Source organism: Rutilus rutilus (assembly GCF_951802725.1).
Source record: "Rutilus rutilus genome assembly, chromosome: 6".
In the NCBI taxonomy this organism is placed as follows: Eukaryota; Metazoa; Chordata; class Actinopteri; order Cypriniformes; family Leuciscidae; genus Rutilus; species Rutilus rutilus.
Window position 1 is genome coordinate 11,074,025 of NC_140214.1, and position 14,562 is coordinate 11,088,586.

A 14,562-nucleotide genomic window follows, 5' to 3' on the forward strand; every position below is an offset into this window, starting at 1 on the left:
TTTTAAGGTTATTTAGGTATCTAAAGTTTTCAGGTACAGAAATTGAATAAAGTAATCAAATGTAAAACAACATCAAATATAATCTTCAATGTATAAATTAAATAAAGGTGAATCATTATTGAAGTTACAAAAGGTTTTCAGTCAAAAGCAGGAAGTGAATATAAACATAAACTGCAGGAATATTAGGCTGCTGTCACTTTAAGACATAATGCACTTTTTTTTTTTACTGAGAACAGTTAGACCCCTATAGTAGCCTACATCTAATCAGGTACATGAAAGTAATTACTAATCTTTTGTAGATTTTTTTATTTTATTTATTTTTTACAGTGATGCCATAGAAGATCCATTTGGGTTCCCCAAAGAATCTTTCAGTGATCTTTCAATTTTTTTTTTTATTAGAATGAAGAACATTTTAATATTCTAACAAACCTTTTTTCCCACCATAAAGACCCGTTTGTGCAATGGTTCCATTGATGTTAAATGTTCTTCAAGTAGCCTAACCATTGCTGTATAAACTAAAGTCTGATTATTTAACGTGCACTTTGTGACACTGTTTAGGTTAAGATTACCAGTCCACACGAGAGGAAGGGGGAATGCAATCTTCTGCTGTTTCACTAGTTCACACTTACAAATAAGTTAGATAGAATAAATGCGTATTTGGCGTGCTGTCCGAGGAGAGGGCTCCGGGCTCGGTATTCGGCCCGAACCCAGAGTACTCCCCCCGTATTCCTGGCTGTAAAGATTAAGCCAAGAGTGAGGAGTCGGGGTGGTGGAGGGATGCTGAAAAACTGTCAAGGAATATTAGGTGAGTTGACAGTGTGGATATATATATACTTCTAGTCATGCTGATTAGGGTAGACATAATTGTTTGATGACGAGTAGATTGGATTGCTTATTTGAACGTGCTCCTCCCGAACTTTGTTTATAAAACATCATGTGATTCATGTGAAAGCATCTCGAGCAGCCTCTTCGTGGTTTTGGGTTGCGATGGCATCCACAGCATTGCCGGGGCGCAGAGATGCTATGTCAGTAGTGTGTCACGTGCCCACAAGCTCTCTGTCTCGCGCCACCGTCTGAGCCTCCTCCCTCATCTCAACCAGCAACGGCAGAACACTGGATCAATTCGGATCAGCAATCATGCGGCCGCGCGGAGAATACGGTAAGGCAGCTGTGTGTGTGTACAGCGGACAGCAGAACCGCCGTTATTTATGCTTTCAGACATCGTTGTGTGTTGCTCATCCCGGCGTCGGCTGAAGGCACGAGCTGAGGAGATACAATTGTTGCGGATGAACCAGATGCTCTTTGTCAGCGCTGTTGAGCCAGTCGGCATTTAGCTAATACCGCAGATTTTCCATTTAACCAGGTATTTGTGATCAGATGGGAGTCGTAATGAATCAAAGGATTCCAGTTCCGATTCCTTTACGGCTCCATTATCTATTCTTTTAGTATTCTCGCGGAAAATATAGCCTATTTGGAAAAAAGTGATATCTTATTGCATGCTGCCTTCAGCAGTTTCAACTGATGAAATCATTTTAGATTTTAACAGAACATAGGCTAATTATAACAATTCCCAAATACATTTAAAGTAGGCTATTCACCTACTTTTTAATGAATTTTCACTGACTTGTCGTCCTTTAGCGTTATGCTGGTAGCCTACATAAAATACTAAACAAAAATGTTATTAATTCATTACTTAATTATTTTTTAATGAAGTAGCCTACCATCGATTACATAGGCCTACCTCATATTGTGTACCTCTAACTACATGCTGTCATGCCCCTAAGTAGCCATATATATACTACAGCAGTGACGGCTCTTGTTTCATCTCCAGTTTCATATGACAGATGCAATAACGTGTTCAGAATGTGAATCGGATGATTTCTGCATCCGCTCTTATTTATCTTTATCTTTATTTAAGGATCTTTTATTCTCTAAGAGTCATTCCTTCGGGAATCGGATCACACTGGTCGAGCTGTGTGTTTTTGATCCACTTAGAAGAAACGGTTCGGGAGTCGGAGAACACTCGTATGTTCAGTCGTGGTGTTGCGTTTGTGATAGTGCGGGAAACACTGTCAGTGCATGTTAGTACTGTTCCGTTCACATTGTGAGAAGAATTCACATTCGAGAACTGTTCAGGCAACCTAAGGCCATGTATGAGAGCGTGTGTGCGTTTGAGAGACTTGAATGTTTTTTTCAATCCACAGCCCATCCTCGCGCCTCCCTCCCTGAACGAGGTCCTTAAATGACCCACGGCGACTAAGGAGCTCGCGCTTTCCCTGTCCGGATCATGGCATGCGCCCCATCCCGGACTTCCACACGCGCGGCGCCGAGGCTCGAGAGCAGTGAACATGGGGATCAGGTCCAGAAATGCCACTAACGGCGCCGAGGACTCACGCGAGCGGAAGAGCGCGCTGGCCGGAGACCTGGAGCAGTGCGCGGGGCAGGAACGGGACGGCGCGCTGCTTCTCGTCGGTTCGGTCAGGGAATCGGACTTCAAACGGGGCTCACAGAACATCGGTCTGCTCGCCAAGACGCCCCTGGGCTACACGCGTCCTGTGAAGAGGAATAATATCAGGACGCGACGGATCCAAACCCTCATCTACGACGCGCTCGAGAGACCACGAGGATGGGCGCTGCTTTACCATGCGTTTGTGTAAGTGGACCCGATGCACTTCACACCCTGAAGCGCCCACACACAGAGGGAACAGCCCAGTTAATTATACATTACAACGATTCAGTTTAATCCAATTTATTTGTACAGCCCTTTTCATTGTTCCAGCAGCAGCGTTACAGAGAATGCAGCCCCTTAAAAGCAAAGACAGCCTATAATACGATTTATAATAACTGATAAATGACCCTAATAAAGAGAGGAAATTGAATGCTAATCAAATTTGTAAAAAAAAAATTCCCATTTATGCCTTTACTGAATCTTGGCTGGAATTGATGTACACAAAGATGTAACAAATTACTCAAGATTTGAGGAGCAAATTTAAAAGTTTAAGAGTCAGTCATTGAAAAACCCATACTGATTCAACACTAATCTGAATATTGAGGTTCTCTTTAATGTTTATGATGGTGTCCTCGGATTTCAACTGAATAATAAATGTTTACTTTTGTCTTTTGATCATCATTGAATGTTATTTTCCTGTTTATCACTGCAAAGCTGCTTTAAAAGAATCTGTATCGTATAAAGTGCTGTAGAAATAAAGGTGACTGTGTAGAGAGTGATAGCTTGCCTTTTAATAAGCAGGTAAGCAGTGTTTTGATCACACTTTGAGTTTTGTGCTTTTGCAGTATGCACTTTGTAGTGTGTAATGTGTGCCCATTTGTGCTGGAGCTCTCCATGGTGCTGAGGCAGAGCACGAACTCCAACTGCTACCGCCGGAGTTGAGTGACCAGAAATCAAATCACTTAAGCTTTCTAGCTGCCGTTTGTGGTAGTATAACAGCACCATACGCTCACCGTAGAGCCAGAGATACTGCCTGTTATCATCGTGGCTCTGAGATAAGGACACTGTGTGCTGCTGTGACACTGAAGTAAAGAGCTTGACAAAGTGCCCCTGGTCTGTGTAGCTCTCCGTGGTCCGTATATCTGTATCGGTTGAGCGGTTATACAGAAGTAACTGCATAGACAATGCATAAGTGATACTTGTCTTAGAGAAGCAAGAATGTTAATATTGGTTAAGTGGAAATTGTTCTTTGTAAGGCATTAGAGTGCAGATGAACAACTTCCTTTGAATCCCCAAGCTTGACACTAAACCTCTGTTGCCTACTCACACACAAACACACATTATTCATGGCCCATTTTCTGTCCAGTGCTCTTAATGCCTTATCAGGATATGGATCATACAGTATCTGCAATTCAGCTGCACATGTTTTCTCCAGTGTGTCTGCGGTTTCTCAGACTGAATCAGGGCTTTTAACCAGGCCCTCATATGAGGTATTTTCCACACCATATTAGTGTGAATAATTGATTAAAAAATGCTTTATTTGCTGAAAAGATGTTGTGTGGTGAGTGTGGTGTGTGTATTTTGGAACATTTTGTTGTTAATAATTCAACTTGCCCCTACCCTGCCAGACCAGTGTATGTAGAGGAAGGGATTAAATTAAGTTGTTAAACATTGGGTGGGGCCGTCCTTTTTTTCTGTTGTTCAACTTATGCTTTTTTTTATCTCAGCATTGCTGTTCTCTGCAGAGCAATGTAAAAACAAAAGTAGTGTAAAATAGGGTTTACTCTTTTAAAGATTAAAAATGAATTATACTATATAGTATACTTATGTACTATACCTTTACACACACACACACACACACACACACACACACACACACACACACACACACACACACACACACACACACTTATAAAGGCCTACAGTATATATATAATTGTATAGTATTTATTTAGTGTAGTATAGTATAGTATTTATACAGCATATATTTATAGTATATAGTTAATTTTTATATATGAATTGATGTTTTAGGTCATTAAACATTTGATTCTCAGGCTGCACCTCTAGAGACGTAATTAGCTTTATTGCAGGATGGGTGAGCCAACTATTGGTAACTTCCTGCAGTTAATTGCCTTAGTTGTTCCCATAGCAATGGGGTGCTTATGGACAATAGGCTGAAATGAGAAAAAGGTTACACTTTATTTGAAGCTGTCAGTATCTGCGTTTCAATTACAGATTTGCGCAAAACTTTAGCGATATTTTCTAAATGTCGATAAAAAGATATTGCGAAATTTCCATTAACCGATGTTATGGGACTAAAACTTAATTTTTACGTATATCCCAGCCACCACAGCTATTATTTTTAATGGAAGAATTCATAGGCATGTTATCCAAGCATTAATGGCAAGGAAAGCCCCTTATACTGGGGAGCGGCCACATATGAGGTGTTTTCCCCTCCAATCTACTTCAAGGTCTTGATAAATTGTGCCATTTCTTTGTTGTTTAGAATCCAGTATTCCCATGATACGTTTGTCTTTTATGAGTTTAATGAAGAACTCTGTCTCGTCTTCTGTCTAAACATACCGAGTCATCTTTAAAGAATGATCAACTTTTAAGTACGCCTGCTGACCTGTAAATGCGAAAAATCTGTTTCCATTGCAGTTTTGCGAAATATTCCTTTTTCGAATTGCCTGAAAAATCACCTCATGTGAGTGTAATAATTTTTTTGCGATATATGGGAGTTTTTGCGAAATTGAGGTGTTTCCATTGGGCGTATTTTTAATTCACAATTTCAATTTGCGCAATTTGAAGGGTAATGGTAACAAGGCTTACAGTGTAATTATATATTTAAGTACTGAGTAATATTAATTAACAACATGTATTACTACAGGGTTAGGGTATGATTAGGGCTTGGTTGAGGGTTAGTTGCATGTAATTATGCATATTTAACTGTTATTACTATGGTAACACTAGGACACTGTAAAAAAAAAAAAAGTGTTAAAATATATAGAAAAATATATCAGACCAGCACACTTTTTACTTCCCTGTGTCTCATGAGTAGGGGGCTGTTTAAACGACACCTTTTTATGCGTTATGGCCGTTCATTTACACAACAACAGCATTTTAGGGGCCTGAAAATGCAAAGGTTTGAAAACAGCTTTCAAAGTGCAAGTTATTGAAAACAATACCGTTATCGTCTCTGTGTAAACTACACAAACGCAAATTCGTGGAAATGGTGACGTATTAAGTGTTAAGTGTATAGGTGCGTAGTGTTTCTTTAGAAAGTGACATCGCCACCTACTGGCCTGGCATGTATAATACAGCGTTTTTAGTAGTTTTCGTTGATCCGTGTGAACGGGATCATTTCGTTATTGTCTGTACGCAAAAAACGCACAGGAAAAACTTTTCAGTTTTTAGAATACCATTATTGTGTAAACATACCCTAATGAGAAAATTTCATAGACATGTTGTTTCTGACAAGACAAACTGGATTTAAACTTAAATAGGAAATTAAAGATTGGGTGAGCGGGGTGGGGGTTGTTGGTGGAGTTGTGTAGAGAATAGAATAGAATCGAGTAGAATAACGTATAGAACAGATGCAATGGTGGTATGGGATCAGCGGTGCTGCTTAGCTCAGTAAAAAAGGAGAGCTTTTGGGCTTCATGCATCCACCTGCTCTTTAAAATTTGACAGGATGTGATTTTCAGCATCGAGTTCTCACTTTGCCTTTGGCTATCGATTTGTGACCACCGTGTACAACAGGGAATTGCAAAGCATTTCTCAGAACGCAGGAATTCTTTGATCTATATCTCAGAAGAGAATGTCCTACTTTTCTTGAACAATTAGATTTATCTTGTTTAAGGTGTCAGGTTGAAGCTGATTTACTCCCAACAGTTAAGAGAGTGTTATGAAGAGTCGCTTGCTTAATTAAACTTGCCATGTGCTTCATTAAATGAGTTTTGGAAAGGTGTCAGGTCATGTATGAATAATGGCTCAAGCAGACTTAGGTCAGGGCAGTGATGATTAAATTATACCACGCTCTTATGTTACCTTGAATATTTGATATCAGAAACTTGTGCTGCTGCAGCTGGAGTGTGTTGTACGGTCGGGTCATAGCTTGTGGGTAACAGGGGCCAAGGCTTCTGGCTGCACTCTTGGCTAGAATCTCTAAGTGGAATTTGATACTGGCAGCTAAATCACACTTACACAGGGAGCTCAGGAAATACATAATGTGAGAATTTATGGATGATGAATAATATAACAAGCAGCAGCATTTTCGAATGGGGTGGGGGCAGCAGCTCAATGGTTAAAGATCTGAGCTAGTAATCTGAAGGTTGATGCTGTGATTCATGAAGTGGAGAGCTACTGGGATCCTCCATCACAGTTTCGCCCTTGAGCAAAGCACTTAACCGCAGGTTGCTCTGGGTGGGCCTCTCCTGTCATAAATATGCTGGAAGTTGCTTTGGCTAAGAAAGTGTCAGCTGAATGACTAATAAAATAGCATGTTGGATGGATTCAAGAGGGCCTGTGAGGAGTGAGTTGCAGTAAACCAGTCTAGCAGAAGCTAATCTTCAAGTAAGGCTGCAAGAGCGGGTGGTTGTCGCAATGCAACGATAACTGAAGGTCAGGTGGACATCTAGGACGATTTCCAGGGTTTGCACTCACCTGGTGGGGATGACTTGTGACCTTCAACCCACAGAGAGAGAGAGAGAGAGAGAGAGAGCATGTGGGGGAGGTTGGGACTGGTTCTGAGAGGAGCTCACTGTCTTTCCAGTTTCACTGCTGATTAATGTTGATTCATAGCTTTCAACAGCAAACATAACCGTCCACCCCTATTCCTCACGAAGGTGATCCCACCTTATCCATTCTCTCCATTGATCCAGTCGTTATCCGTTAGCAGATATTTACATACATATAAAGTATGTAAATATCAAATTACGTACTTTTATTTATAATAGATAAATTGTCAAGCAGTGTTGGGGAAAACGCATTAAGTTACGTAATCAGATTACTTTTTCAACTATAAAGTAACACATTACATTTAAATTTACATGAAAATATCTGTTACTTTTTCAAATAAGTAATGCAAGTTACTTTGTTTTCCCATGTATTGACTTTGTTGAGAGAAATCAGGAGTAAGTGCAGAGACGTGTGCGCTGCGTAAACATGACATTTATTGTAGCTGTAGACTAAATGTGAGCACTCATCTTACATGCACAAAAACAGATTCAGCATTCCTCTAAATCAGGGGTGTCCAAACTCAGTCCTGGAGGGCCACTGTCCTGCAGAGTTTAGCTCCAACCCCAATTAAACACACCTGAACCAGATAATCAGACCTTGATTATCTGGTTCAGGTGTGTTTAATTGGGGTTGGAGCTAAACTCTGCAGGACAGTGGCCCTCCAGGACTGAGTTTGGACACCCCTGCTCTAAATGAATAAAAACAGTGAAATGCAAACTCAGAATATTACGCAAACCTGCAATAATGAAATGTCATATAACACAAATGTGCTTTATGTATTAATCTCATTTATTAAACATATCTCTGCTGTTGACTGTCACATTCACGTTATGTTTTGTCATCTCAGCCAACATCACTCATTTGTTGTCACGGACACTAATCGCGTTCAGCTGTGCACTTATCAGTCACCATCATACTAGTTTTTAAAGCTCAGATTAAAACGTATCTGTTTACAATAGCTTTTTTTAGTGATTTGATTGTTTGATTTGTTGATTGTATGTTTGATCTGTTTGTCTGTTTTTTTGCATAGCTTTGTATTTTACTGATTTACTTTTATGTTGTATGGTGTCCTTAAGTGCCTTAAAGGGTAAATACTAAATAAAAGGTATTATTATTTTTATCATCATTAACACCTGTATATATGTTCAGTTCTTTCTCAGTCCAGTGTCCGGTATTGTGTGTTCAGTTTGTGTTGTTATCCGTCTGCCTTCCTGTTGGATCTTTAGAGAATAAACCTTCTGAATTGAATCGTATACGTCTTCCTCATCTGTCTGCCAGCAGCCACCCGTGGCACTGACCTTCAACGATCCTATTCAACCGTACTAATAAGCAAAAATGACTTTAGTGAAACCACATTTGTGTTTCTTTCTCTCTCTTTTTTATTGCTGAAGTAAGAATGTCGAACTTCTCCTGTGTCCTGTTCTTCTGCGAACCAGAATGGATCACAGCTGAAAGATTAGTATGAGCTACAGCCTCTACTGTTCAAGCGTGAATTTGCATTTCCTTCAGCCTGAGGCTTATTCATTTAACTTTTGGTGTGAAAGGGAAGATTTTTTTTGTTATTAACAAACAAGCAAGCCCAGCCCAGATGATAAAAAGTAAGGCAACGCATTACTTCCCATAAAAAGTAACTAACACAATTAGTTACTTTTTGTAGGGAGTAATGCCATAGTAACTTTCCCCAACACTGTTGCTGCTAAGGTCTCTTGGCTGATTACTAGACATTTCTAGGGTATTCTAGATGTTTGCTATGTTGTAGCCAGGAAGTTGCTGGACATTGCTGGGGTCTTTTGGCTGGTTATTAGACATTTCTAGGCTATTCCAGCTGGTTGATAGGGTGTTCTGGCTTCAGATCAGCTAAGCATCATGAACTCAATTCAAATAATTGTTTTTTTTGCCTTATATTTGCAACTGGTGAGTGAGTGACTTAAATCTCCTTTTGTCTAAGCAGCAGTTTTGCAGTGGGTTAAACCTGGAAGCATTAACAGCAAACGCAGTATCACCTCACACATTTGCAGTAGGTGCAAAGTCTCCTCCTCCCTAAACTGCATTACCCAGCATTCTACGGCCACATGGTGATTCCTCACCTCTAATTGGCCTTCTCTGCAAGTGTGTGTGTGTGTGTGTGTGGGTGTGAGTGTGACCTTCCCAGTCAGATTAAAGGTTAAAGGACTTGTTTGTTTTTTTCAGAGTAAGAGAAAATCCATTTATGTCATGTATGTACAGCTCTAGGCCAATGTACTCAATCTCCTTCACTAACACACACACTCGCAATGTGGAGGTGTAAATATGTTTGTGTGTGTGCACTCTCTGCGGTTCTGTAATTCACAGATCATTTTATCACGGCAGGTTGTTGTTACTGGGTGAGAATGGAAATGGCGTGCTGTCAGAGTGGGAAATCCCTCTGTATGTGTGTGTGTGTGTTATGCGGATATGTGCCAACAAAATAATGTTCGTTATTTTTGCTTAGCAAACTTGCTTGATCAACTGAATTAGAGATGCTGGAGCAGGTTGGCGCCACATGACCCATGATGCCCGTACGAGCACTTTACCTGCATTTCTTCTCATCATTTAATGATTTTTTTTTCTCTTCTGTACCTATAAATAAAAGTGACAAGAATGCAGCAAAAAGGCACATATAACCATCATTCTTTGCAAAGACTCCAGTTGTAAAATTGAATTTTGGCTTCATGTAATTTGGTTTATAATGGAGAAGCAAGACAGATCCTCACCGTAGTGCGTCAGTGGTGTGGAGTAAAGGTTGCCTGAATCGAGCAGCATTTTTTGCAAAAGACGAGGCCAAATATTGTATGGCAAAAAAAATCTTTAGCCAAATATGGTGCGTGCATTATTATTTTTTATTCCAAAATGGTTAGATAGCATTTATAGTGCAGATGAATTAGAATTAGATGAATTAGAAGTACAATTAAAATGAAATGAAAATCATATTTTTCAATATTAATTGTACATTAAAGGATATAATTTACTCACTAACATGTTATCCCAAACCTGCATGAAATCCTTTCTTCTGTGAAACATAAAAGAAGATATTTTAAAAGTCAGTTGTGTCAAAACAACATTGGAACCTATTGATTGGAACCTATTGATTTGTATTTTTTTTGGAAAAACACATTTTTCAAAATATCGTCTTTGTGTCACACAAAAGAAAGGTACAAGTTTGAATACATAAGGGTGAGTACTTTTTTTTTTTTTTTGTGAACTATGCCTTTAATATTTGTGCCTTTTAATATTTTATCATACACACATATGTATATAACATATGGGGTATTTTCAGAAACGTATATTATAAATAGGCCTATATTAATTACGAGTCTCTGAAATGTGATGGAATTTGATGTCATTAATTAGGGATTCACCGAAATGAAAATTCTGGGCCGAAACCAAAAATTCTGGATGCACTTGGCCGAAAACCGAAACCAAAAGCGCATTTTAAATTCTTTTTTTTTTTTTGGCGCAGAATTGTATTAATATTAGACTTTTTAATGAAATTCAACAATTTTATTGATACTGAATTTAAAAGATACAAGTCAATAAAATAAAATAACCACACTTTTATTGAAAGTAACACTTAAATTGGACAGATTATTTATTAATATTAAATATCTTTATTCGGTTCAGTGCAACATTATCAGATTTAACAGATTTATTTTTTGACCAATTGTACAAATAATGTATAGTCCTACAGAGTTGTTATTATCAGAGCGTGCGAGCAGAGCGTAGCTTGGAGCGGATCAGTGAACGAGAGGGTAGCGTCATTTTACCAGCGTTGCAGCCAAAAACCAAAAATGCCATTTTCTGCCGATAATTTTCGGCGACCAAACTTTCGGTGTATCCCTAAATTTTATTTGATTAATTCAAATATTAGTAAATGTTGGAAACCTTAAACAGAACTTCTATGAAGTTATTATTGTTATGTTATTAATAATTTTGTTGTTGTGTCAAACTAATGAAATTCCTCTGTTGTGTGACTGTGTTGACTTGAATTTCTTTGAATTGCAATTCAGTAAATTTGTCTTCCAGTCATTCCAATTCAGTATGCGTGGGGTCCTTTTAAAGACCCCCTGTGGTGAAAATCAAGTTTTTAATGTTGTTTATGTCTATGTGGTGTTTTTAATATGCTTTAAGACAAACCATGCACAAATTCATCAGTCAACACTATTTCTGAGTATTTTCTCCTTAAAACTGCAGTGTAGCAAAGACACAAACATGCAACCAATCCCGTCAATGTGTGGGGCGGGGCTTTTCTCTGTTGGCTTTCTAAAGTGTTTCTAAGGATGCTGAGTTTTAGAAGGCAGCTGTCTGACTCTGAGATGGTGCATATTAATTTGCATATTGGACCCTATGCTAAATGAAGCAAGGGTGTAGAGTTACATTTAAGCTATTTTAAGGCATCAAGAAATTATTTTCACAGAAAAAAAATACATTTTAACTTTTAATCAATACAATTATTGACTGCAGGGGGACTTTAAATGTTGAAGTTTGCCCAACGCTGGTGTCCGTTAACATTTAATTAATGCGGAAAGCAAACTCCTAAAGACACATCAATAGAGCTCACTGTACAGGTGAATGTAACCTGCTGAATACAGAATTTGAAAGGAAGCATAAAATGATCTACCACTGATTGATCTTGCTGAGTTTAATGAGGCCATGAGCGCCAGCTCTGCCGTCAACACACACACACACACAGACACACATCTGCCTGAGTCAGGTTTGTCTGGGTAAAAGAGTCCCCAAATGTACTGGACAAGCAACCAGGTCCGATTCCCTCATGTCTCAGAATCTTTGCTCTTTGCCTACTCTGTCAGAATGACTTGCAGTAAGTCTAATATGCTGCTTGTCATGGGAAAGAAGTGGTCATTCAGCAGACCTTTTTATCCAAAGCAGCTTACAGTACACTTAGGCTACTACAGGGACAATCTCCCTGGTGCCTTGCTCAGAAGCACAGCGGTGATCGGCCATGAGTCATTCCTCCTCTGGCTCTAAGTTTTATGTGGCATCACCTTTCTAGAGAAGTTCTGTTGCTGTAAAGTACTGGTTATGTACTAGTGAATATGGTCAAAAGTGAGCGGCTTGATGTAAGGCCATCAAGGGCTTTCTTCCTGTTAGGAGCTCTTTATTAGATCTGTTCTGTATTAGATCTGTTCCTTGCTTCCACATATTTAAGCTAAAAGCACTGCCTCATATTCTAAATGCACATTCTAATCTTATCCTGGTTTTGCTTCAGGACACAGATTCTACATTGGACATCAATGGCAATAAGTGCAAAAATGTCCTTTAAATCAAACATTAGTTCATTAAGTTTCTAAATATTATTTATTAAAGGGATAGTTCACCCTTAAAGGTGGGGTACGTCGTTTTTGAAATATTCTGTTTGGAAGTTTGTCGGACCGACGCAACAACAAACGTGTAGCAAATCAGCATTGTGACGGTGGAGGAGAGAGAACGATCAAGAGGGAGATTTGAACTGAAGAAAGACTGCAGAAATTGAGAGATGAGACAATACAAAAGAGAAAAGTTCAGAAGAAATCAATGGAAAATTAAGGGTTATGTCTGGGCAAGAGCTTTAGGACCCGTGTTAATATTAAAAAAGCTTTCCAGCGCTGGAGAGAGCTAAGCGGGAAGGCCTGAAAACAGACACGGAGGCTGCTTTGATTCGGCTCCACACGTGAGTGTCAGTGTGTGATTGGAGCTGCTGTGCTGTTGGCAACTAACAACCAACTCTTGTTTGTAATTACTATTGTGTACTGTACGTTCATTTTTCGCGCTTCCTTGTCACTCGTTCATCATCTACGCTTTAATTTTTGTGAAGCATTATTTTGTTGCGCTTCTGCTATGATAAACCGACATCCACTCTTGGATTGCGTGCGTAACGGAGGCCAGTTAGTCAGAGTCGCCTTGGGGATTGCTCATAAATGCGGTGTTTAGCGCCATTGTTTGTGCTCTCGACTCGCTTGCAGGGGGATCTGGGTTCGAGACCGACTCGGAGGAGGGCTGTTAGGATGTGAGTGTGAGTTTTGGAGGCGGAGGAATGAAGCATATTTCAAAAACGGCTTACCCCACCTTTAAATGAAAATTAAGTCATCATCATTTATTTAAGTAATCATTTCTAAAGCTGTATTGCATTCTTTCTTTCTTTCTTTTTTTTTCAGACCACAAAAGTAGACATTTTTAAGTGGATTATATGCTGGTCGCTAGTTACTGTTATTATATGGACGAGTCCACAATTTTTTGTAAATGATGATTTAATTTTTATTTTAGGGTTAACTATCCCTTTAAAGGTACAATATGTACGTTTTCGGTGACCAAGTCTATGGCAGTGAAATTAAGTATGTGTCGCACAAAAATTGTTATCAGCCCCTAAGTTAATAACTAATGATCGTTGCGACGGAAGTGAATCAATCAAAACTAACTTTAGCTGGTCAATAACTTTATTCTAGAGCTGCTATAAAGCCAAAACAATCTCTGTTACTTTATTTTCCTATTATCAATGTAAAAATACATATTGTAGCTTTAAAATGCCCCTATTATGCTATTTTAAATGCTTCTAATTTTGTTAGGGAAATCTCCTACAACAGGTTGACATGCATCCACGGTCAAAAACACTTTAATTTTCGCAGAATATACATTGTACCTTTTTTGTCAGAGTGTCTGAAACAGTTTGATAAAGGATTTGGTCTCCATAAAACCCCTTGTTTCTGAGATCCTGCTCTGATTGGTCAGACAGCCCGGTCTGTTGTGATTGGTCTACAGATTACAGCGCATGTCGGAAATGAAACGCCCATTGTTTTATCGTTTCAACTCAAACCAGAATCCTCATGCTTTGGAAGTCCGTGCAAAGTTGATTTGCTTTCGCAGCACAGAAAACAGCATCTACGACAGGTTGACAGCACGAACCAAACTCTTCCAGGCCTCAGACACAACTACAGTGTTTGCGGGCGGCTCAAAGTAGATGTTGTTCGCGGGCAGCCAATGAAGACCGTAGGCAAGCTTTATGCAAATTTGTTACAAACCAACGTTTGTGCAGGAAGTAAGACAGGAATTGCTGACAATTCGTTTCAGGCAGTTCAGAATCGATTTCTTTTGGGAGACAAGTCCATTGATTGTGCAATTTGATCTTAGAAACATTGCAGACTTGTTGATTCACAAACAGCTATATTACATACTACAATAAATGTAATATACAATAGACGCACTTTAATAAAATGCATAGGCCCCACAATTTTCAAGATTATTAACACAACATTGGCTGAATAGGAAATTGACAATAGGTTTTATGCTCTTAGTTGGCTAGCAATAATTCACAGCTCAAACCATGTTTATCGTGCCTATAAGTGAATTATTATTTTATTTTT

General features: G+C 39.1%; 1 protein-coding gene across 1 annotated transcript in view; it reads left to right on the forward strand.

Annotated features, from left to right (window-relative positions):
• Positions 1-2,348: 2,348 nt before the first annotated feature.
• Positions 2,349-14,562, forward strand: part of kcnq3 (potassium voltage-gated channel, KQT-like subfamily, member 3) — a gene marked incomplete at its 5' end in the record, with an annotated part of 38,796 nt that continues 26,582 nt past the window's right edge. The window contains one exon of the mRNA XM_084410695.1: positions 2,349-2,653. Within this exon, the coding sequence (XP_084266821.1) occupies positions 2,349-2,653 (305 nt within the window). The remainder of the gene's footprint in view (positions 2,654-14,562) is intronic.